This window comes from Thalia democratica, chromosome 4, assembly GCF_965202585.1.
Source record: "Thalia democratica chromosome 4, ktThaDemo2.hap1.1, whole genome shotgun sequence".
NCBI lineage: Eukaryota > Metazoa > Chordata > Thaliacea > Salpida > Salpidae > Thalia > Thalia democratica.
Genome location: NC_139168.1, coordinates 48,730,465 through 48,757,419, shown reverse-complemented (window position 1 = coordinate 48,757,419; position 26,955 = coordinate 48,730,465). Strand labels below are relative to the sequence as shown.

At 25.5% G+C, this 26,955-nt stretch overlaps 1 protein-coding gene across 1 annotated transcript; it reads left to right on the top strand.

Annotated features, from left to right (window-relative positions):
• The first annotated feature begins 3,415 nt into the window (after positions 1-3,415).
• Positions 3,416-20,406, top strand: LOC145834042 (protein Wnt-7b-like). Its single transcript, XM_082941369.1, has 6 exons — positions 3,416-4,041; positions 10,745-10,862; positions 11,067-11,178; positions 12,894-13,033; positions 18,331-18,519; positions 18,898-20,406. Exons 1-6 carry the CDS (start codon positions 3,503-3,505, stop codon positions 19,462-19,464), a joined length of 1,665 nt encoding a protein of 554 aa, XP_082797495.1. The 5' UTR covers positions 3,416-3,502; the 3' UTR covers positions 19,465-20,406.
• The last annotated feature ends 6,549 nt before the right edge of the window (positions 20,407-26,955 follow it).

The following is a 26,955-nucleotide window of genomic DNA, read 5'->3' as shown; positions in this document are numbered from 1 at the left end:
TTGTGAGTTATAGATTACCTTTTAAATCAGCAAGTAGCATAACATAAAAAAAACAACAAAAGTCTAGCCGGTGTTTTGATGTTGTTAAAACTTTCTACGAATATCTGATGATACATATCAAAAGGTCGTGGCGATTTTGTCAGAAGTGAAAAATAGCGGCTGCATTGTGTTTTGGGTAACAACAGTTAGCGAAAATCAAAAGAGCGTACGCTGTAGCAAAAACAATTTTGTTTGAAAAACCCTTCAAAGATGCTTTGAGATAGGAGGCAAAAGTAAATTTGTCTCTGGATGCCTCCTACGAACTTACACTAGCGCATATAGATCTTCTCGATAATACTCTTTTATTCGTTCCTTCGCATTTTTGCAATGAGCAAAAACGTCTTTCTTTGCTCTAACTGGACATAAGACCTTCTCAGCTCTTGCACAGATGAAAGGTTGATATCTTAGGCGAGTATTATCATCGCATAACAACCAGTTTATACCGATATTGTGTTGGGTAAACTAGGTCCTTTGCAGTTTGAAGACGTTCGTTGTGTGCACACTAACTAAAAATATAATTTAGATAGTTTTCGGGTGCTATCTGAGGCTATTTTAAATGTCATAGATTATATTCAGAAACATTCTCAGGTGACTCTTTAAAAAACTAACTAGTTATAGTTTAAGAAAAATATTCGTTTTTCTTATTTCACAACTGTGTAAATAATGTGATAACGTCGAAAATTATATTGCTTAATTGAGATCGTGCTCTACTTAGTTGACATTAATACCTTTGGCGGTATACTATGAAGTATTTCGTCTAATTTTAATTTACTATAACATTAATTTATTTGCAACGTTTAATTTTTAGTTAGATCTCATGTACAGCATTGTCCTATTTCATTTTAAGTTATTAAGATTTATGAGTTTTCAGTTTTACGTAAATCTTTTCATTTTTTGAAGGAGTTTTTTGAATCGAATACATTCTAATAAATCTTCTTTGACTTTTCTTTTTTTAATTCTTAAAAGTCAGTTTTATTGCTAATACTATAGAAAATAACTTTTTAACTTTTTGTTCTAATAAGTAATAAGTAGTAGTGAACGTTTTGTTACATTAGTAGCTGATGTGTTTAAAAATAAAACATTGTAAAATTCACAATATAATACATACAAAAAGTTCAATAAACGATAGAATTACTTTAGAAAAATTTAGAGAAGCTAGTAGATTCATAAAAAAAAATTATGCTATCTTTGCGAAAATGCATCTGTTTCGATGAAAAATTGTTAATTACTTTTATTTTTTGCTTGTAAGAATATAATAAAAAATAGAAGGTTTTTTCTTAAACTAGATAGGAAATATTTATTTTTTTATTAGAACTAAGCACAGAAAATGAAAATGAATGTTTTAAACTGTTATAAGGCGTATTAAAATTAACATCAAACTTGTTTAGAACTTTTCAATTTAAGATAAGTATAAAAATTATAAAACTATAGTTACCTAAAAAAGTGTTAAAAAAAATTACCTTAAAGAAACTTTAAATGCTTTAAAGATTGCAATACGGCTGTAAAAAAGGTTTTAAAACTAAAATTGCCTGATAAAGATTCAAAGTTCTAACTTGATACATGTTTAAAAACCCTAAAATCGTGTTCATATTAAAATACTAGTTTGATATCCTTTTTAAAATGTCAATTTGATTTTTAATTTATGAACCAATTAGATTTTACTAAAGTTTTTTATTTATTTTCATACTTATTGTGTTGAGTTTATTAGGTTCCAAGTATGTTAGATAAACCGTTTAAGATCATTAGTATTTAAAACTATTAATTTAAAATCTACTAACTAATTAGTTTGATATCGAATAATTTATAAATTCAAGTTTAAGTACTTTGTTTCATTTTGAGATGCATTTAACAATTACTTTAACAAGCATTTTTTGTCAAAGTTTATTTATTTATTGTTTAATTTCATTACTGGTGTTTTCTTAAATCGAATTCCTTGATAAGGTTATGTTTTATTATCTTTTAGTTTATAGCCTTATTCAAACTGTTTTTACAAACTTTCTTTTTTACCTTCAATTTTGATTTTAACAAGTTTTACGCACTTTTGAGACAAAAACTCTGAACTGTATAAAAAATTCGTTTAGTTTATATAAAATATAAAACAATTTGCATAAAAAATCATTTATTATTTGTTCCAACTGTCTTTAACTATAAATTTTATTACGTCATTTTATATCTGTAAATTTAAAAATTGAGACGAACCGCCAGCAGGCTTGTTATTAAACTTGTACGAACACAATTTAACTTGACCATTTCTCAAATGCACTACTATCTTGATGAACTTCGAAAATTAAGAAATAATCGTTGTTTACCAGTTTGGGTTGTTAACTCATCAACGTTAAAGCTATGCGAGGTCAGACCAAAAAATAGCTCAGTAAATGTTTCAAGTGTAAATACCAAGTGTGTAAAATTTTCTTTTTTGAAAAAAAAAGTTGGTGGTTTTAAGTATGTAAGAATGTTTTGAATTAAGCGTTTACGAACTAAGTTAGTTTTTATCATATCCATTATGGTTCGAATATCAAAAACAGTAGCTAAAAGTTTGAATCAAGTTCATATTAGTATGAAAAAATAATTCAAACTTATTAAGGATTTTTCGAAAATTTTTACTGTTTTATAGAACTTTGAAACAAAAAAACACTTGAAATATATAGTGAGTAATAACAGTACGCTTCATCATACATTAGTAATTATACATAATCCTTTTCTAAAACTCAATTGATAAGTTTATAAATCTAACCGTCTTATATGTTATGATATATCTTATATGTATATATGTATAATAATCTTATATGTGTTTTGTAAAATTAAACTTTACTTATTATGAGTATTATTAATACTACTAGATAACTTTTAAGCATTTAGTTATAAGGATAACGTAATGACATGCGAAGAAAATAAATACATGTAAAAACATGTTAAAAGTTCAAAGCTTGATTAAAATATTTTGACAAAGAAGTTTTTAAATTAATGCTACAATGTACTTGGTTGCCCAAGGGTATTTCTTTTTGACTTTAATCTATATACCAGCTTATTCTACAATTTACTGTGTTTAATGAGAATAAAAAGCTTTGAACACGAAAAACTTATTAAACGGTTAATAATATCAATCTATAAGCTTACACAATTTAAGTAATATATTAAATTTTGAATTTATACTTACCAGTTTTTCCTTATGATTATTTTCGTAGTTTTATAGCAAACTTTAAAAGTTTTATAACTTTAGTTAAGGATTACAATAGTTATTTTAATCTATTAAAATTTGATTATAAAATAATAATTTTTTACTTTAGTTATATTGTTGTTTAGAATTTATGCTAAACCTTATGCTTTAATATAGCTAATCTAAAGGTCTTCAAAATAAAAGAATTTTTTTAGTGTTCAAAAACATAAATTTGTAATAATGAATTAATGGTGAGAAGTAAAGTAAAACCAAGTAGAATCAAAAACAATTTGCAAATACCAAAAGATGATAAGCACAAAAGTCAAGGCAAAAAGGGAAAAGACCCCACATAACAATGTGCATCGTTCTCTAAACAATTGCCAAGAGTGCTGTCGACATCAAAATAACCTGACGTCAGCTTCACGTAACGACGATGCGCACCTGCGTGCCAACCTGACGTCAAAATCAATTTTTTGTGGTTTGTGCGAATCGATGATGGAAGTTGCGGCGAGTGACATCGACCACAGAAATATATCCAACGACCGCTTTTGCAGCTATGCCAACCATGAGGTAGTGAGAGGAGCTGTGTGTGAAACAACTCTGACTGTGAAATCGATACCGGTACGTTACAAGCGAAGGTTCCATGACGAGAAGGAAACATGTGAGCTCAATGACGAGCAGCATTGCAACTCACAAGACCACCTTCACTACCATAAAAAGTTTGTGAAAGGTCCTTTTAACATACCTTATACCAACAACACTGGACTTATCAGACGGAGGCTAATAATCTTCCTTTTAATACTTGTGTACGGATTTTCGGTTGGTGCTACTGCCGCTTATTGGAGGTAAATCCTTTTATTTATAATTAAACATAAAAATTTATATCAGAATAAAAACTATTCTACTTCTTCTAGTTTCTGCTTATTTCAAAGTTGTAAACTAATTTTTAATACCAATGGTTGCAACAGAAATAAGTTCTAAGATACTGTACAACTAGAACTAAATTTAAAGTTTTGCTGATATAAGAAGTTTGTACTTAAAACTTTATCAAGTAGTTATTTCAAAGTTAAGGTTGTATAACGATTTTTATTTTAAAAAGTTTTACATACTTTTGGTAAACCAGTGTGTTTAAAATTTTAACTTGTTTAATTTACATTAAGGATATGCAATAGAAGAAATGACTGTTAGTATACTATAATTTGACTATTTATATAAAACTCTATATGTATTTTAAACTTTGAAGAAAAAAAATATGCTGCTTAAATAGCTGCTAATGACAATGAGTATGTAAAAGTTTTGAAACTTTATGGTAAGTCTAAACTAGATAAATAATGCTATAATGTATCCATTATCTAAAAGGCTCTAAATGTATAGGATCTTACAAAATGTTACTTTTAAGGGCTATAAGTGTTTATGGATTTTTTAACAAGATTTGTTTGTTTTAATTATTTGTTAAGATTATTTGTTTGTTGACTTTTATTGGTAGATCGATGCAAATTGATTGTTATCAATTTATATATACTTATCTGAGTAAAATCTTATTAACTACATAATTGAAAAGTATTCAAGTTTTAGCATTAGACAAAATTTATTTTTACCAACACTAGACTAAGTTAAAAGTACTTTTTTTTACGTTGAGAAGTATAGATTTTGTAGAAAAAAAGTAAAACTATCAAACATTAATAGTGCTATTAGATTTCAAAATTAAAATCACGGTACTAAGGTACAAAAAATCAAAGAACTTTTGTAAATTTGTATTGTACCGCAACAAAAAATTTCGCATTTTTATAATGCTAAACTTTTTAAGTGAATTAATGTGGTCATAATGTGGGATGTGTTTTGCACAGCCACAATCTCTACCACCGACCCTGAAAAGAAGAAAGTATTAGAAAACCATAACCGACATAATTGACAAAGTATTTAATGCGATATCCAATGGTAGCCTAACTGGCCGATAGAGCTTCGACTCCCTTTTTCAAATGAATTTAATCGTTTGATAAAGATATGAGAGAACATAAAAATTCAGAATACCGGAAACCAGTTAGTTAAACTTAAAGCGTGCGACGCTTAGTAACCAGTACCAACCGTATACAGGGTTCAGGCATCTAAAGCACCTGAGTTTCACGTCTCTCTCTCAACATGAACATTCCCATTAAAACTTTGGAAGCAGTCTTTTGATTGAGATCTGAACTAGTATAGATTCATGCGTAAACTTTTTTAGAATGCCAAATAAAGATCAGTTTAACTTCAGCGTTTATTTTTTCGCTGTTCATTTTGTTCATTTTCTTTAGTTCTACGGTAAGGACGAAAAAGCAGAAGCAACGTAGTTAAAACCACAGCGAAATAGTTTATCGTGTCTTGTGTTTAACAGTAACTTAACTTTAAACGTGCTTCTAGGAACTGTTTAAAGAAATATATTTTTCAATGATTTTGAATTGTAAATACAAGTAATAAATAGACTTGTATTACATTTTATCGAATGGAGTGTTAAGTTTATTCATAACTAAAGATTATCTCTGTAAAATAAATACAATGTATATTTTTTTAAGTAGCTAAACTATAACCTGAGCTGATAGAGTCTCTGTAAACTTGTTTATACACTTTACCTAAACATTTGTTTATTTAAAACTCTAACAAAATTAATTTCGACTTATAGGTTTTAGTTTAAGAGTATCATTTAATTATTCACGTACATGTATTTTTTATACAAAGTCATCTTTGGGTTAGCTGTGATCATTAGTTTTCTAAAATTAATTTAAAATGTTAATTAAACATTAACATAATTTTAATTTAAAATGTAGAATGCTTATAAATTACAGCAAATTAACATGTTCAGTTTTGTAGCTTTTGAAAAATAAAACAGGAAACGAAACGTTACTGGAAATAATATTTACATACATTAAAATTGGTTTAAAAACACCATAGAAAAAAGCTTTCTCAATTCTTAAAAAAAAAACAGATTCAGAGATCTTTCGTTTTATTAAAACATTTTCAGTTCTTATTCAACTAGAAGTTTTAGAAGAGTTGAGGCAGCTTTTTTCTATAGTCTTTTTAAACTAATTTTATTGCATGTAAATCAATTTATTTAAAGCTGTCCATTTTATAATATAAAAAAGACTTTAATCTGTTTATTCTAAACATGGAAATAGTATTGTGTTTACCTTAGTATGTGAGTATTTTTATGTTCGCATAATACTATTCAAATATTTTACCAACTAAAATTTTTTTTAAATTAGCGTAATTTATACTAAGTGAGTATTTACATTAAAACAAAATAACTTATAATATTTTTAAATCTAAACATATAAAGTATAGTATCTATGTTTTTTTAACTTAATTTTTTAGTTTTAAAACTTATTTTTGATCAAAAATACAAGAAGATTATGAAAATATTTTTAATATCAAACTGCTTTTGTAAACATTTAAACTTATTTTTAGTGTAATCTGAGTTGACAAAAAATTAAACTGTTTTAAAGCATCCTTTTTACAAATTATGTACAGTAATTTATTTATAAAAACTTTTACAAAACTTAAAGTTAAATTTAAATTTAACAATTAAAAAACGGAAATTTTTAAAACAAAAACCATTAAAAGATAAACTGTTTGTAAAATATTAATCAAAACGAAATTGTAACCAATTTAGTGTGTGCATTTTGTTATATACTTTTAAAATTTTGTATGTTTACTTTATCAATCTTATTTTATTATCAAATAAAACATGTTCAAAGTAGTTAAAAACACCCTAAGCACTTTTAAAGATAGCAAAAAAGGCTTTTTAAATTTTGTAAACACACGAAAACTTTAATTTCTGATTGTCTGTTTTTAATCTTTTTAAAACACGTTTACTAATTTATTCGTACTAAAACTATTTGTCTTTGGTTCTAACTTTAAAATAATTCTTTCATCTCTTACGAAATGTTTTTTTGAAGGTTTAAAGCTGTCTGCAGCTAGGAGAACATTTATGATCAGATATTTAAAGATTTGAGTCAGCAGAAAATACTGCTTTAAAGTTTATTATAACTAACAAAGTTTTAATAAAAAACAAGTTAGTAAAATATATAAGTATCGTTAATAAATTAAGCAATAATAACTTTGAGTTTTTCTTAAGACAAATTTTTAACAATAAGAAAAAAAAGTATTTTGATTTATCTAAAAGAAAAGCAAAAACTAACTTTGTTATTTAGCTTTATTCCGTATCATAGTTTTAAATAAAAATTAAAGCACTAAACAAATTTTGAATACTACAGGCCTTAATATTTTTTTAGTTTTGCAAACAATTTAAATTGTTCTATCAACTTTTTCTTTTGTTTGTATTAGTTTATCAACATAACTGCAATATTGAAAAAAAACATTAGTATATGTCTCTATTCCTCATAGTAACAGACAACATATTTTATTGAACAACATTGAAAATTATAAATAGGTATGCAGTGTGACAGATTAGTGTTTTTATGAAGGTAAAAACTAAGTAAAAATTGTATAAAGTAAGACTAGCTAAAAAATGACGTTAATCGTCAATTTCAAAGCTATGCTGTTGAATTAAAGACAGTAACTTTGCTAGTTCTAAACTTGCATGAACTGCAGTTTAACAAGTCTTAAAATATTGTTGTAGCTACTTTTTTAAATCTAAGTAATAAAAGCTGTTAAAGTTTTAATTAATAAGTGAAAAGCAGATAAAAAAACTTACTGTTTTTTTTGGACACTAATTTTGTTGCATAGTTTTTTGCATATTGTAACTTTGACTGTATGTTAAGTTAGTATTTTGTTATAAATAATGAACGGAATACTATAATAAATGACTTTTTATAAAGCGGTTACACTTGAGTAAACTAAATTGATGTAAAAAGTGTTTTAATCAAACAAAATTAAGGTTTTTTTGTAAGTATTAAAATAATCGCAAACTTAGTTAGATAAAAAAAATTCCAACAATGCAGATTTTAAATTAATTTAAATTTTTTAAAATCATGTTAGTGTAACAAATCTGATAGCAGCTTTTTATAGATCTATACATTATGTTTTCTAACTAATAAAAATACCACCGTTTCACACAAAAATATTTTTAGTCCTATGCGTCGTCAATGAACTATATAGACGTTTTGTGTACACTAGATTATTAGCCGTATATTAACTTATAGCTCAATTTTACGTTATTTTGTTTTCATTAACATAAAACATGATTTTTTTTTTAAAGCTTCAGTATAAAAGTTCAAGAAAGTTTTATAAGCAAGTGAAAGATTTAGTAAGTATTCTATAAGATATATAAATTCAAAACTTGCACCAGATATTCTGAAGTTTGTATTGACGAGCAAAAAAGGTCTTAGGTGCAATTTACGGGAGATTTGAAATTTACACAAAATATTCATGGGTTTTAATGTGTGAGGGCGATCATCTTTTAATTTTCTGAAAAAAGGGGCATTTGTTAAAATGAGTTTGGGAAACATAGATCTAAAGTATTAAAAAGATATTTTCAGTAGAAAGGTGAAATAACAATTTTATTTTTTTCAACCGAGTTTGTACATATGACAAGTTAAACTAAACGCATAATTTTATTACTTGTTTTTTTTTTTTCACTTCAAAGAAAACAGTTTGTTCTAGTTTTATATACATAAATCGATACAATTTCAAACATATTCAAACAAACTTTTGAGCTTAAATAGCTGTACAACACACCTTCTACAAATGTTTATCGTATGATATAATTGTAATGTTTTTATATATCTAGCTAGTTTAGTAACTATTTAAGATAAAGTAAGTATTTTAGAAGTAGTATAAAAGTTGTTTATAGTTCAAAAACTAAAAAAACTAAAAACTTAATTTAATTTTTGTTATCAATTATAACGTTTAAAAAAACTAAAATTACTTCTTTTTTGATTAAAACTAGTTACATATAGATTTAAATAGAAGTACTGTTAAAAAGATAAACAAAATAAAGAATCGAATAATCTTACAAAAAAAAACAGGCATGTTAATTTAACAGTCTATAGTTTCTTTATTGTTGCAATTCCAAATAATCTGTTGTTAAAAAAGTAATAATTTATTTTTAACTTATTCTATATCACCTAAATATAAAAATAAAGATACTTATCTGTTATTTTGTTATCGAAACTAAACTTTTAGCTAGATTTACAATTTTATATTTAATAAAAGTGTAAATTAAGTAAAATTATAATCTTTTTAGATTTTTAAAGTGTTTTTTTATGCGATGGTAGAAAAATACTTATCATTTAAAATAATTTTAACTTTATTCGTTAACGTTTGAATTTTAGTCTTATTTTAGATATTTAAACAAATAAGATTGTCGACGAGTGTAATATACTATTAATAAGTTATAGTTAACAATATTTAATAGAGTAAAAGTTTAAGCAGTAGAAAAAATTATATTAAACAACCTTTTAAATATATATTTATATACTTTTTAATTACCATTTTTATTTAATTCACTTCTTATCGTAATTTGTAGATTTTAGTGCAATTAGTTTAATATTAATGAATTTTAATAAACATAAACTAATCAAAAATTAACATATAGTAATTTTTATGCTTTTTTGTTATAAATTGTTCTATAGATGTTTAAGAGTTTGCTGTACAGTTATTATTACTTCTTAGTTATTTAAAAGCAATAAGTAACTCTCCCATAAAATAGTTATCAGTAGTTTAGGAGTTCCAGACTAAAGAACGGTACTTTAAAAGTTAGTCTTAGCAAGCTACCATTTCTAATTAAAAAGTAAAGTATTCTAACAGAAAAAAAATCATAACAAAAAGTAGTAATTTAATACAGGTGGTGATAAGACGCCTTTTGAATGCTCTAAATGAGTAATGAAATTAGGGCCTAACTAAAGTGGGTGGTTTTATGTGCAATTTCATGCAGCTAAGTCGCTGCACATATATACGGAATTTACTTTGATTTTTAAGGACTTTTTTTGCCCGTAGCCGTTCATTTTCGATTTTTTTTTATCAATTTCATGGATTACCACGCTTTTCGTACTAAAAAACTAAAGTTTTTTTTTTATGACTGGAGTTTAAAAAAATCTTTTTAAGTACCGACAAATAATAATTTCTGATTTTTTTGATTAATCTAGATTTAAATTAACTTTACACCAAAATTAAAATAATATTATAGCAACCAACACTTTGAAATAGCTATTAGTACATTAAAACTTAAATTAATTATGTATTGTAAAAACAATCTAGTAAGTATTTACAGTAAATCAATTGCAAAATATTTTGATTTAAAAATATCATAAATACATTAACTTTAAGCATTTTAATAATGTTTATCAGTTTTACTTATAACAACTTGATTAATTTTGTAATTCTTATACAATATAACTATTTTGTTATTAAAAATAAATTCTTTATTTTCTTTATGGAAAATTACCCACAATACTGTTAAACATATCAAATCAACTAAACTTTATAACCTATAAGTATACATGTTATTGTTGTTTTGACGTATGTATTAAATTTGCTAGTACTTATTCACTGGTAATTTGATCATTAAGTATATGTTCATTTAGAATAAATTTATAAATGAAATTTACTTCACAGAACACCCTTTAACAACGGTGAAGTTATAGAAATAAAAGCCTTATGCGAATGGGCTAAAAGAGGAAACTTTTTACCACATAATGTTATGTGCCAGAAAAAGCCTAAATTAGTAGAACAAGTAATATTTTGCTATATTTAAGAAAAACTATTATACAAATTAGTTTTAAAAACTTGTAATTTAATTAAAATACTCTGACATTTTGTTTAATAAAAATAAATGTTTGTTATAACAAGTTTTAAAGCATATGAGCCTTTTTACATATAAAAAACACAACATTCTATTTCTAGTTTAATAAGAAAAAATTAATAACATACTTATTAGATAAAAAGTGGACTGACAGATGCAGTGTTTTATTGTGAGAGACAATTCAAACTAGACAGATGGAATTGCTCACAAGAACCTCTAAATTATTACACTACACTCATGAATGAATGTGGGTTACAAAATAATAGTACTAAAATGAAAGTGTAATATTTTTTATTAATAAGTATTAAACAAATTTATGTCGTAAAATACAATGTTTAGATTTAAACAGGAACGCTTTTGAATTTTAAAATTTATACTTAAGATAGTCTTTAATAAAAAAGTATAACAACTAAATGTTTTTAACCTAAAACGAAGCAAACCGCTTAAAGTCGCTAAAGATTAAAACAGTACACACCCAAATAAAAACTCAGTCTTTAGAATAGCGTGCTAGGGCGGTTAGCCAAAATGGTTAGCGGTAAATTTATTCAGTCGGACGCTTTTGATGTGACTTGCTGAGCTGATGTTCGCTAGACAGAGTATTTTTTGGAATTGGTAGATGTTTGTCGTAGTTGCTCGCCACTAAATTATCTGCTAGTAAATCTTATTTGCCGTTGAAATTTTTTATTAAGCTAATAGTCATAAGTTAAGAAAAAAGCGTGTATTTGTGAACTATAAACTAGTTTAAACACAAATATGTTTTAGCAAGCGATTAAAATAAGTTTTGAGTTTAAGAAAGCTCGAGATGTAGGTTATTAATTTTCTCTAAAATAGAAAAAAGTTTAAACGTATTGTATACCAACTCAAAAAATCAAACTAAAAACAGTAATTTTTTTAGATGCAGCAAAATAAATTGCGTTTTGATTATTAAAACTTGTATGTACTATTTAGAGCATTCATTCTTTAATCATTTTGATCTAGGCGGAATAATTAAAAAGGTGATTAATTTAAATTGACTACAACTTTTAGTAAGAGTCCAAAGTAAAGAATACAAAGTAAGAATTCTTTTTTACTATTGGCTTTATTAATTTTTGTTAATATAAAATTTGATTAAATCAATATTTAAAAAAAAACAAATGAAGAGAAGTTACACTTTAAAGAATTTTTAATATTAGATTAGTCAGAATTTAGCAAAAATGTTACAGTTAAGAAATTTGTTAGTAGAAAAAATTCAAAAGACACTTATTGAAGTTATGAGTATAATCTAAATTAGAAAAGAAATATTTTCAGAATTGTGCATAGCAAAAATTAAAAAATAATTATCTTAACAGGATTTTTTTAATCAAAAATTTATTTTCCTTACTAAAATTATACTTTTAATTAGTAATATTTCAATAAAGATTGTGTATATTTGTTAAAAACGTAGCTAAATAAAAAGAAAAACTCGCATGTCTTGATTTGTTTATTTTATTTAATGATAGTTTCTATTGTAGTTAGTAACAATCTTAACATAACAGTTTTAAAAGACTTTTATTTGTTTAATTAAAAGTTCATTAAAATGTTTAGTATGTAAACAAGCATCTAAGTTTGTTTGATATATACATACATATACTTTTCAAAAAACATCAATTTTTAAAAGTTCTACATTCACGAACTGCTAGTAAAAACGGTTTGTTTTTTAGCTATATTGAAAATGTCGTTGTATAAAAATAGATTCTACGAGTATACATAATAAGTACTCAAAAAACTTTAAATTCAGTTTGCAGGAGTTTTAAGCCTTGTCAAAACAACTTTTTAAACATAAACTTTTAAGTACGTAGGAAGACTATTAAATTAAAAGTCACCCAATAATAAAAACTTACTACACTATTATAAACCTCTTGAATCTACTCTTTAAAATTCAATTTATGAAAATTGTGTATTACATAAATTAATCTGTATCTTATTTTAAATACTACGACATAGATACGAAAGAGAAAGCGTTTGTTCAGGCAATGACGTCAGCATCGATTGTGCACTCCATTGTACGAGCTTGTGCAAGAGGAGATCTTCCGGACTGTAAATGCGATAACTTTCATCCAGATAACAAGCAATTTCTATTAAATGTAAGTTCTTGCATGTAATACTACCTAGCTTTTATACATTTGCTTTGGTCGATTCGTAAGTTTGTAGATATATTACAATTGATTTTACATTTTAATAAATAAACTCAAAAAGTATACATTTTTGTCCAAAAAAATGGTCTTTACTTCTTTCGGAATTCTTATAAGTTTATATTCCACGGTAGTTTAGGTTAAAGCATTGTTTTTAGCTTTATTAAATTTCTTAATTTAAGTTTTTTTAGTATACAGAACATGAATTTAAAACGAAGTTTATACTTTTACGATTTTAATTTATAAAAACATTATTTACAGACAGTTTTGAGTTAATTAAATTCTATGAAATACTATTTTACAAATAGTCTAGTTTTCTGGTAAAATTTTCAACGCAGAAAAAAAAATCAACATACTATGTACTGATACATATGAGAACGATTAAGCATTATATTTGTTACATAAAAGTTTCTACTATATTTTTTTAGCTTGATAGTAACTACTTTAAATTAAATATACTTGAAAATTGTTTTTCATTTACTTCTTAAAACCAATTTATAAGTTATATTTTGAATAAAGTGCTAAAAGTGTTAAAAATATTTTTAAGTATAGTTTGCAACCATTTAAAGCATACAATTATAACAATAGTTTTTATTTTAGTGGAATTCTAGGTAGATATAAAACGAAAATTAAGACACTAAATGATTAATATGTTTAAAAAAAGTGATAAATAGTGTTCTAACTTTGTTTTTTAAGTTATTTATTGTCAAGAACAAATATTTTATCCAAGCCGTTTTAGTTAAAACAGTCTCTTTTACAAAACTAATCACAAATATTTGTTGTTTTACCGATTGTAAAAAATTAGTGATAATAGAAAAGTAGTAAGTAAATATTTTAAATTTCTAAAAGTTTTTCTCATCACGAACCTTTAGGTTTTATATTTCTCTTTTTATTAATCTGCCTCAAAAATCTTGTTTGTGTGGCGACGAAGATATGCAAATAAAGATTTTTCTTCCAGATTTTTATTTTCAGCGAGTAAAAGAGATCGTGATGTTTTTTTATCGCTTAAGAATACGTTTTTAATAATTTTTTAATTTTAATGTTTACACGAGTTAGCTATTAAACGATCTTCACCATAAACGTGTTTTATACAACAACTTATCAGGAACCGACGGCCTCGGGTGTCGTAAACATTAATAAATCAAACTATGATTAGTTGATGAATCAGACATCATTGATCAATTAAGCCACAATAATGATGCTATGTTCGATTTTTATTTCTCACGAAATGTATACAGATACTAATTTTTGAAAACACAGGATATTTTTAAGCAACAACTAGTTGTAAAATTTTTTCTAAGCCAATGTTTTTAATTTTTAATTTGATTTGATTAATATAAACTATCCTACTATGATTTAAAAAAAAAAGCTATTATCTCACACTAGTTTTACTAAACACGGTAGCGAAATCGATGCTTAAGAGTTTTGATCTAAGAATCTGGTGTATAGATAGACCTTTCGGTCATACTACACTACACACTAATTACTTTTTCTAAATTGTGTTATAAAACAAAGAAAGAAAATTGTATTAATTTACTTTAAATATTTGTACTTTTACAAAAACAAAAATTTGAGAAAAATAAAAATATGCATTACATACAACATAAACAAAAAACAGTATTACATTTAAGTCAGAATAACTTGACTAAAAATTTGTAGTAACTAATCAGTAGAGATAATTAGGTTAAGAACAACAAACACAGACCTATTGACTTGTTTTTAGTTGTAAAATTACCTAAGAGCTACATGCTTTCAGAATATGTAATATTCTTTTTATCTATTTAAAAAAAATTTAATTGTAAATATATATGTTTAGTTATACAATAAAACACAGTTCTTTAAAATTGTTTTACTAACTTTCACATAGCTAGAGATGTATATTTACATCTATATTCAGTATAGAAATATTATCTTCAGTTATATGAAAGTTAGTGAAACAATAAACGATGTAAACAAACACAAAAAAAAACTAAATTGTTTTACACGATAATTTATTTATAAAATCAAAATGAGTAAAATAACTCGCTTAGGTACTTTTAATTGATATTTTAACATTATTCTAGTTAGTTTAACTATTTAGCAACTTTGTAGTAACTTTATCAAATACTATGTAAATGTAGTTATACAGAAAAAACTTTAAATTATTAAATTAAGTTTTAGTATTAGTCTGAACATAATTGAAATATAATACTTGCTACAATCTAGACTGAGTCAATGTTGTCAGAACCAAATTAACAAACGTAGTAGGGACTATCTTCAGGTGTAGTAATTTTTGTTGTTCTAAAGCACATGAAAATAATTACCTCTTTGTGACCTTTCTATAAATTTTTCATTCAAGCGTTTATTAATAAGTTATCTCTCAGATCGACCTCGTACATTTCATGATGACTCTAATCTTCTAAGTCATTAGGCATATCAGTCAATAGTTTATTACCGTGGTAAGCTGAAGATTTATGCCAATGCCTAATAAAGCTTGGTAGATAAAGTTTCTTTGAGAAAATCTTGCTGAATGGTAATGTACTTTATCTCAACTAATAAAATAACACTTGACATTGGTTGGTAAAAACTCACTTTTTAAATTTTACAAGACAACTAGCTTATACTTAAACAAATTTACAACATTTAGTTTTTTTTTTTTTTTTATTAGATTTAACCTTTTGTTTTATCAACATTTAACTTAAATTTATTCACAATAGGCAAGTCTGAAAATCTTTAAGTTCTAAATTAAGGTTGACACTGGTTTTTTACATATGTATTTTGCTTAAAAGTTTTGTGCAGTAAATTTTCATCTGCAAAACTTAAAACCCTTAAACTAGTTTTGTTCAGTAATCATTACTGTGTAAATGAAACAATATAGCCCCTAAGACTGTGCCCTGTGGCACTCTAGCATCAATGTTTTCACTGGTCAATGCATGTCCTCTAAGATTCACGAACTGTAATCTTTTGTTTGTATATGATCTAAACAACATTTTTTTTCTTTTATATCAAAGCCTTGTTTGACAAAATTTTTAATCAAAAATATCAAAAGCTATACTTCGATCTAGTAAAATTGCTCATACTGCTTCACCCTTAGTACACTTAGATAGTTTTCCTTAAACAAACTCATACAAAGCTTGGGAATTAATTAAGGTATTATATTTAGTTAATACCTTCTATAAACAAACGGTTGTATCTAACCTTTTATATATATTTGTTTCACTGGATAATATTTAAATTGGTCTACACTTTCTTGGTAATGTTTTTGATCCCGACTTATGTATTTGTAATACTTTTGTTGATATTAGTTTAATTAAATATTTATCTTAATAAAATACCTGATGATTAGTTGACTAATTACCGGAGGTACATTACTTTTTTTAAGAGTTTTAACTAAACTAGCATTCTCACCACTGGATAATTTACTAATAGTAAATAAATAATAATGAATAAAGAACAATATAACTTTTAGTTTACGGTCGTTCAAATACTACATAATTAAAATTACACCACATTTAAAATAAATGGTTTTGTTAGCTTTTTATTTTTTAATAAAAAAGTACATGTTTAATATGTATGCATTAAAGGGTTCTTTATTTTTTTTTTTTACTTCTAACTTGGTTGTTCATCACTTATCATTAGAGAAAAAGAATTAGTATTGGTATTTAATTAACGAGTTTTAAAATAATATATTAGTTTAGTTTTATTTTAAAAATAAACTCAAAAAATTCTATTATACCAGACAAAGCTTAGTCATTGCAAGATGATATAAAAGTTATAATCTAACTTGAAGCTTAAAACTATTTCTATAGATTTCAGAAGTTAATTTTATTAGTTGTAAAACAATAAAACTTTAGTTTCCTTAATAATAAAAAAACAGACTAAATAAGTAAAGGTTTATAAATAAAAACTAGTGTTTTTTTTTTATGTTTTTACATTTTACGTTTACGGCATTCAACAAAGATAAGTTCAATTTAACTGTTTTTAATATTTGTAATGTCCAATAAATTTTATTGTAAAGGTTTTAAATAAACAAGATATTAATAAAATTACTACTGTCTTTAATTCTTAATGGCTACAGAAAATAACTTTCCACGCTTATATTCAAACACTTCTATGAATTAGGGTACATATATTCAAAACCGCTAAATAATTCAGCTTAATCTTTCTGACTTAAACTAAAAATTTCTAGTTTTTTATACATCACTATAATGTTACAAAAGATTTTTATGTTAAAATTTCATTTTATTCTGAAAGCTACCTTGTTTATTGGTACTGATACCATTCATCATAGTTTTAATCTTTTTTATTTATACTTTCAATTTTTTTATCTTACTGATAATATGCACGTAACATCAATAACTTCGTTTAAGGGAAATATTATAAGACAAATTTATTTTTATAAAAAGTATTTTAAAAGTTTGATTTTCTTGAAACTTCATTTTTGTAATTTTCTTTAAACAATCAAAGTCAATAGTTTTAATTAAATAGGCATTCAGTAGTCTTTAAAAATATATTTTTTGCTTACATGAAACTTCAAGTTCTTATGATGTTTTTAAGGGGCTATATCCAAAAAAGTAGTTTGAAATGTAAAAATATATAAAAAGGTCAAAATAATAAGATTATGACAATATTTCTAAAATTCATCAATAAAGATAATTATTTTAATATTTATTCATATTTTACTAATTTTTAAATACTTTTTGCCATATTCAACATTTTTCCTTTCTATTTGAGTAAGAATTATTTCAATAACTAATGACCCTCTTATAGTTTACTATAAGAATGAAGTATTGTATTGTTTGTAGTAATCTGTTTGTTATAATGATACTTTAAAATAAAATCTAAAAAATTAAATAAAAAATGAATAAATAACGAACCAGAAAGTTTCATTTTCACAAATCATAAGACTAAAATAAATTAAAAAAAAAAACTTAAAGTATATAACTTACAGAAATTTAAATTTATGAGAACTTAAAATGTCGGAGTTTAAATAGTTAGAAATTCATATGTCGTGCATCCATATTTTCAACCCTTTTTTAATAATGTTATGTTTAAGAAATTTAAACCTTTTGCTTAAGTACGTTCTTATGCTACTAATGTTATAATATAGATAATCTTGACGAAGATTTTAAAAAATACAATACTAAATTTTTTTGACTATTTGTAACTAAATGCTTCTAAGAGACTTTTGATATATCTATCATAGAAATTCTTCGAATTATTTAAACTAAAAAACAGTAAAATATATAAACATGAAAATAATTGTTTAGGAGGCATTTAAAAGAAACACCACATTTAATACGGTCGAACTTGATCACTTAGCAACGAAGCTAAAGTTGAAGGAGTGCTCCGACAATATCGCTTATGGATTCAGACATGCAGAAACATTTTTATTGCCGAGAAAAATAAACAGGGAAAGACACAAGCTTGATATTCATAACTACATGGCTGGTAGACAAGTAAATGGCTTATTAAACTTGCAACGTTTCGTAAAAAATTTTGTAAAAAAACCCCTATGAATCTTATTGGAAATATACTTTGACTACATATAAATAACTTAAAAAAGTACTGATCAAAACAAAAGTATATTTTTCATATCAGTAATGATAAAAGATCATAAAGAATATTAATAGTGAAACAGCTTAGTTACATATTACAAACATTTTATAAGTGTATTAAGTAAATTATTATTTTTTACATTGAAAAAATTGTTTTAAAAAAGTAATCAACCTTGTTTTAATTTAGCATTTTTTACTGCTAACAAAGATTAACTAAAAAGAGCTAGGCTACTTATAATTTCGTATACTAAACATAATTTATTTGAAAACTATTTTTAGGTCATCACAGAGGGCATAACAAGATCATGCGCTTGTCATGGTGTTTCAGGTGCGTGCACCCAGCAATCATGTTATGATCGCATACCTTCGATGAAAACCATCGCAGAAAAACTGCGGAAAAAATATGACGAGTCTTCGGTGTGTTGGAGTGGAAATATTGGCAGTAGAAGCTCGAGGTGCATGGGGGCAAGAAGTGGGAGATGTAACAGGGGGTCAAGGATCGTCAGTAAAGGAGGACCTGCTGCAAGAAAGCGCAGAGAGTGTCGCTCAATAAGAAATCCTCCCGACTCGTCTCTGGTCTATCGGCAGATGTCGTCAAATTTCTGCCGGCGATCGACAAAAAGAGGTGTACTTGGGACGGTGGGGCGGATTTGTAATCCGAATCTATCAAAATGGCAGCCTGGTAGCTGCAAGAAGTTGTGCTGTGGCAGGGGTTATACAGAGAAGACAATGGCGGAAAGTACGAGCTGTAACTGCACTTTTGCTGCCAAAGCAATAGGAGGATCTTTTTCTAACGTCGTCTGTCAAAAATGTCCATCAAAAGTAAAAGTCGCTAGGTGCAAATGAAAATATTTATTACAGTATATTTGCGAAATAAGATAAAAAGTCTAGACTATAGTTGATGAAATTTTATGGAAGTTAAAAACTAAAAGAAGCTTAAAAGTATATTAAGTATAGTAGTCTGTAGAAAAACTTTTGATTGACTAGACATCTTCAGAAGTTAACTTGTTAAAGAGTTGAGACAGCTTTGAAGTTTTAAAGATTTGCCAAAATATTTATTGTTCCTTTTTTTACAACTAGATGCTGCTTTTTCTTTTTTGTCTTTGTTTTTCCTTCCATTTAAGATCTAGCTGCACTACCACAATTGTTGCTAGAATATAAAACAAATATTTTTTTTAAATATACCAAAAGTTAATAGTCAAAAACAGTTTTTCTATTAAAAAAAATTATAAAAGGCAAGTTTTAAGTATAATATGATATTAAGTAGTTTAAACACAAAATATAGTTTTTTTTATAACTTGGTTTAATTTTAGATTTTTAAATAAAGTTTGCCATAATGATAAATAGATCAAATTATTTTACTTTTTTGTTTTATATTTTGCTTGTTTTGCTAGAAACATAACGTACTGGTTTAGGTAATAGGGGTAACCCATGTACTTAATAATTTTATTTTGAAACTTTTACTAAGTACTTCAAGTTTTTGTGTACTCAACTTTATCTGCTAAAAAAATTCGTATCTTTGAAACTTTTTGTTTTACAAAAATAACTAAATAAATATAACAGGCTTTGATTAATGTTTATTGTACTGTTTAATTGCTGATTATTTTTTTATTTTAAACCACGAATATATTTTTAAAGAATTTTAGTTTGTATGGTTAGGTTTTTTTTCTTTTACATATAGATTTTTTTATCAAAAAACTATTCAATACTCAATTGGTTCTGCATTTTGAAACCGTTGTCTGTGATTGTGGTAAAAATTGTAATTAAACAAATAATAAATGAGACTAATAAACATATACAAGTATTGAAGTATTTAGAAACTAGTTATTTTTTGTTTTGCCTTGTAGGTTTCTTTTTTACAACTTGACATTTATTTACAATTTTAATTATTGATTAAAAATTTTTTGTAAAGTTTTATACAAAAGAGCAATTTATTTCATTAGAAAAAACTCTATTGTTAATAATTAAGTATTTTCATCAAAAAAACTACTGATTAACAATGAAAAAGGAAACCAATAACTTTTTAAATTTAAAACTAGTAATTAAAAAGTATAGTTTAACAAGTATTGTAATTAAACTAAGTAAGACAGATATCATTATAAATAGTCTGATTTATTTATTTCAAGTAATATACAATTGAAACATACATAATGAAGTCGGAAAATCTAAAAATTGAAATGCTTATCAAGTTTGCGTTAAAGTAGAAAATGTACCATTTATTAGTTTGGACTAAAACTATAAGTCATTCAACTATTGCTTACTTTCTGTTTATATCCGGAGAAGATTAAGACATAAATTTTTTAGAAGTTAGAAAAGCATATTTAATGTTAACCTTTAAAAAATTTTTTGTAGGAACACATATTTGAGTTAAAAGACAAAAATACATTTTTAGTTTGTTTAAGCTTAAGTTCCTGTTAAAAGCTTATTAAAATTATTTTTTTGTTTCTATTTTTTTATTTTTGTTAACTATCACAAGTCTTGTTAGCAGTTTTTATTCTTTCATAAAATTCATTTTTTAAACAGTCAATTTAATTCGAAGCATTCAATGGACTTTAAGCTTAAGTATGTTTTTTTTTTTTTGTAGAATTATATACTCCGTCATTTCTATCAAGGTAACGATACAATGTTATACTTTTATTAGAAAAAAAACATAAAAAAGTAGTTTGAAAAGCTTATTTACGTTTGATTTTATTAGTTCACAGGACAGCTGATTTTTTATAACTTGTTAATGATACGCAATTAAAGTCCATAATTTTTAGTGCTTATATTTAGTTGTTTTGTTACATAAAAATCAAAACAAAATTAAAGCAAAAAAGCAGAAAATTAACTGTTGTTGTATTCTATAACTACTGTCGCTGGTTGTATCCCTAAAACTACTTTGTACTATTCATAACAATTTCAGCATTATCTAGTTTATTTAAAAAATAACAACATTAATTAAATAAGACTAAATTGTTTTAAATTTGCTGCGCGATCATTAGAAACCATCTAGGCCAAAAAATAAGCGGAAGCAACGTATTTTCCACCACTGGAGGGATAAGTTTTGCTCCACGTCCAGGTCTGAATCTTCATGGTTTTTGCTGCTCCATTTTCATCTCTCACTTGAACTGAGCACCTGTTATTGTTTGTAAATAAGCAAACTTGCATCGTTTTGACAAAAGTATTTTTTTACTTTAAAAAATGAAAGGTTATATGTACAATTGTACAAAAATTTAACTCTTACAAAACTTATGAAAAAAAGAAAAATGATCTTTTTTTTTTAATAAGTGTCAAAAATGACTTATTTTTCGCAACGTTTAACTAATGGTCTAATTTTGTTTGAGATCACAGTTTTTGTGTATATAAGTATTCTGTAGTTTAGAAAAAAGCTTTAAACATATGTTGTTAGGTATTTAAAATTGTCTGTATGCTAAAACTTCTAGTTCACCGGCTTAGAAGTTAAACATAATAAGCTTGCTAAATGTTAAAACTATAAATATCTTAAAATACAAACTGGCTATCCGGTTTAAGCACATGGCACAAAGTCATAACTGCCATTTCGTATTCAGGTGAAACACCAACGATTGATCCAGAAAGACCTTTCATTTTACCGTACCAATAGAAATGAAGTCCCCACAAGTTTGGCTGTGTTGTTTTAGCTTTGAGTATTTAAAATAAGCGAAAAAGTATACAATTTTTTGTTATAAATAACTTTTAAAAGTTTATGTATACTAAAAACATTTTATATAGAAGTTTATGCCTTTAAAACAGTTTATAGGCAGAAAAAACTTTTATTATTGTGAATAATATGAAAACTATACAAAAAGCCTAACTTCAGAAAATCCTGTGTACCCGTAATAATCAAGGTTACCAAGTTGTTCTTCTAAGTAAATAGAAACCCAGTTATGATATCCAGAAACCTTATTACCATCAATTTCACCAACAAAAACATGTTCAAACCTGTTTTTTAATAAAAAAAAGTCGACCTTTAATTAGTTTATTAGGTAAGTATGCTGACTTTTATATGACACTAACGCTTTGTATGTTTTATCTATATTTCACTTTTTATAAAAATGTATTAATACAAATATATGTCGTATTCGTTTAACAAAATCAATTTTATTTTCTTAACTTAGTTTTTTTTGCAATACTTGTTCAATTTATAAAATGATCAAACAAGTATTTGAAACACAATGTTTATCATCATCTGGTCTTAATTTTACTGAGTGTTAATTTCACAACTTTCTTGAGTAAATTTTTTTGAATTTTTTTTGTAAATCTAGTAACTTGCTTTACGGTTTTTAAATATAATTTTTGCTTTAAAATTTTAGTTTTAAACTAATTACCTAAATTCTATTATATAAATTAAACTGTATTATCCCAAAAATGATAGGTTGTATAAAACTTTACCCGCTAGTATCAGTTGTTCCGTCTCTAACATAAAGTCCAAACCAAATACCCTTGACGTAAGCTTTAAATGCAGCTAAGTCTCCTGCTCCGGCGTAACCTATATATGGATATATATATATATATATATATATATAATAGTAAATATCAAAGAAAATAAAACTTTGAAACCAACAAAGTTTTGTTTTCTAGGTTTCTGCAGGTATGCCACAATTTAAGTTACTAGTACCAGAACAATATTGGCCCTTTTTAAACACTTTGATTTCAATTCGAAAAAAATCAAAAAATCAAAACAAACCTTTAGCGGAAAGGAAATTGAAAAGATATTCTCCAACTTTAGTTTGCACAAACATATCAATCCAAGCATCTTGTTCTGCAATTTCTTCTGGGGTAAAAGTATCATCATTGCCTTGTACTCTGTTGTAATTATCTCTTAGTGCCATCAACTGCTTGTATGTGTCTTTTTCTAACAACGATGGATTGACGTAGCTGAAGAATCTTTAAAGAAATTAGTCTAGTTGAATTAAAAATAATTAATATAATAAAAAAGTAACGTAGAACTTTTTATTTCAAACATATATTATTAAACAATGTATCTAAAAAATATAAATTACGGTTGACTGCATTTATCAGTTGTTGAAGAGTCACTCGTAGAAGCTTGTTTGTTCCAAATAATATCAGACGTTGATGCTCTATTTTCGTCCAAAAGCCAAAGTTGATCAGAGGCATCCAAAATTTCTTGAGTAGTTACATCTTGTTCACCTATTTTATAAGTTTACTTTTATTTTTATTTTAAAGCTTTTTTACATCTTTTTTTTTATAAAGTAGTAGGTTTATAATTGTAGGTAAAAAAAATAACAAACATGTTATTAAAGTTTTATAGTATGTTTTCTAATAGGTAAATGTTGTAAAACACCCTAAAGCATGTTAAAACCTCCAGAAGATCCTCCCGATGATCCTCCCGACGATCCTCCAGAATTACCTCCTGATGAACTGCACTGAGCACTGTAGTCGTCACAACAGTCTCCGTACTTGGTGCAGTACGAATTACACTGACAGTTGTAGTCGTAATCTTCCTTGTCACCACACCTGTTTTGGCATGAACTGAGTGCTGGCTCTGTAGATCCACCGCCACTCACACATACTGGCTGATAATCTGCACAGCAATCTCCATACCTCTCACATGGACTGTTGCACTGACAGTTGTACATGTAGTCCTCTTTCTCTCCGCATCTTCCCGAGCAAGAGTCGAGAAGTCTTAAAATTAATAATAGTTACTTCTGTTTTTTTTCTGCTAACTAGTTAGATAACTTGTCTTAGTCAAGAATTTAGTTAATTAAATTAGTACATAAAAATTCGCAAATAAATTTAATTAAATTTTTTTTAAAGTTTTTTTATAACTATTAGGGAAACATATTATTAAACCACTGATGCTCTGAAGTTAGCATTATCCTAATAACTTATTAAATAAGATGTTTTTTTGGTTTTCAGTTTTTACATTGTTGTCTAAGTAGTTTTAAAAAAAATTTATGTTTCTTAAGTACTATTTATCCGCCAAAAAACATTTCATTTAACGATGCAAAAATAATCTTAGTTTATGCTCTACTTAAAATAAAATTAAGAAAGTCAAAAAAAATAGTTGTTCATATAATCAATATGTTTGGTACATATATATTAACTTTTATATTAATCATTTAATTTTTAAACCTCAAACCTATTTTTATGTCGTAATTAGTAATCAACTAGAACACTAGTTTAAATCAACTGTTTAAATAGTATTACTGTTTTAAAAATTTAAGTCATAATACTTTTGAATTATTTTTAAAACTTTTTGTTACATATGTTTCTAGTTATTTTACAAAGAAACTATTATTTCAAACTCTTTATAAACATAGTTTAACACTAACGGTTTGCAGGTAGTAGCGTAATCATCACAACAGTCGTTGTATTTAGTTTCACAGTATGTGTTACATTGGCACGATTTGCTGTAATCAGCTGAGTGGAAGCAACGACCTTGACAGTCTTCCCCTATTACAATAAATTTTTTTGAAAAATACTTATTCAGACAGTTTTGTTTTTACTTTAATGCCCGTATAATTTAAAAAATTGGTTTTTGGTCAAAAAAAAAAAAAAGTCTTATCAAAAAATTTTAAGTAAAAATGGTTTCATTTAAACTAGTTAAGATTTAGTTAAAAACTTAATTAGTTTTTATAAATTGTTTAATTTATATTCAAAGTTTTAGAGACTATTTTTTGCTAATATCAACTATTTTATTTGGAATAAAGTTTCAGATTCGCTGTTTTAAAGAAGTACACTGAGAACAAATATTTTAAAAACCGCAAACCAGTTTCAGTAGAATAATAACAAGCAAGTTTTTTTTGTTTTTAGTTTTATGATTTTGTTGATAAAACCAAAAAGCGGTGGTTTGGAACATTAATTAGCCAAAATAAGGTTATAAACAAAAGTTATTGTGATTACATAAAAGTATTTCTAAAAATATTTTTTTATGTTAAAACTTACCACGTATTGCTGTACAGATAAGTAAGAGGCTTAAAGCTGTAGAAAAAATCATTTTAACACGATCAGCCCGGTAAGTCATGTAACAACAAAGTTTACAACCATCATATTTATATTAAAGTTTTTTGTTAAAATTAGTAAACAAAGCATGAGTAGATTGCCATATGCTTTATGATATATTGAGTAATCATTTTTACTCAAGTATTTGTTGTTTTATTTTTGATGTTATAAAACATAAACGTAATTTATTACATAAAACAAGCATAAAAATAAGTTTAATTATTACCCAATATAAATATCAATTTAAAAATAAATTCATAAAAGTACTAGCTTCTTATTTTTTCCTAAAAGCATTTTCTTTTGTTTTTCAATAATATAATTACAAAACAAATAGTAGCACTCACTAAATAAAAGTAATAAGTAATTAACAAAACTAAAATTTTGTTTTAAGCTTCTTTAAGTTACGCTTACTTAAAAAAAATTTTTATTTTATAATTAATTTAATAGATCTTTATAATATATTTGAAACCGAGTTTACTAAATAAAAACAGCAAAATAAACTTTCATAAGTTAAATCCTTATAAAAAGTGTTTCAAATCAAGTAAATCAAATTATAGATAATTTAAACATATCTACTTATACATAACTTAAGTTTAACTTGTAAAAAATTGATACTTTATAGTATTTAATCTGCTTTACACAACAACTTAGTTAATGTGCACTATAGAGCTAGCTTAGTTGACACTTTTTAGCGGTATGAAAAAATTATATGTTTATTTATTTAAAAAAGTATTGTTTATGGAACGAGAAAAGAAAAGAGCTTAAAAAGTTCTAAAATTTAAAATAACCTTTTGGTTATCGAGTCGTAGACCACACTTAAAAAACTTTAATTTGTTTTTTAAATGCTAATTGCTTTTAAAGAACTTCTAGTAACTGTTAATTTTTAAATACATCGAAAAGTGTAATTTTTTGAATTAATTCAAATAAAAATCTATTTGTTAAAAAACTTTTATCTAAGTACTTACTTATAGTAAAGTATTACCTTTGATATTCTGTTTGGAGTAGCTTATGGTGCCAAAGGTATTGAAATTTCGGTATTCAACTTTAACTAACTACTAAACTTTAATATTCATTTTTTTACCCAAGTTTCTAAAGCACATACGCTGTTCTTTGTATGTTTTAAATCTTAAAACTAGAAATTTTAGCTTTTGGATTTTTTATTGTCTCAAACAGCATAGAATATTGTACTTTTTAGTTTTGTTTAAGATTAGAGCAAAAAAAACTTCTTAAAGAGTTATAGATGTCTGCATTTCTTTTGTAAGGCGAAAACTTTTTCTTTCAATTGCATAATATAAACTTAAATGATTTATAAGCTAATTTGTACCTTTATTTTATATGTAAACATTTTACAATGCTAAGTTTGTAGTATTAACA

Bases quoted from the DNA above. Each gene is read 5' to 3' on its own strand.
- LOC145834042 (XM_082941369.1), top strand. From the start codon at position 3,503: ATGATAAGCACAAAAGTCAAGGCAAAAAGGGAAAAGACCCCACATAAC. The intron at 10,863-11,066 runs GTAATATTTTGC...CATACTTATTAG, and splicing joins AGCCTAAATTAGTAGAACAA to ATAAAAAGTGGACTGACAGA. The intron at 13,034-18,330 runs GTAAGTTCTTGC...ATAATTGTTTAG, and splicing joins ACAAGCAATTTCTATTAAAT to GAGGCATTTAAAAGAAACAC.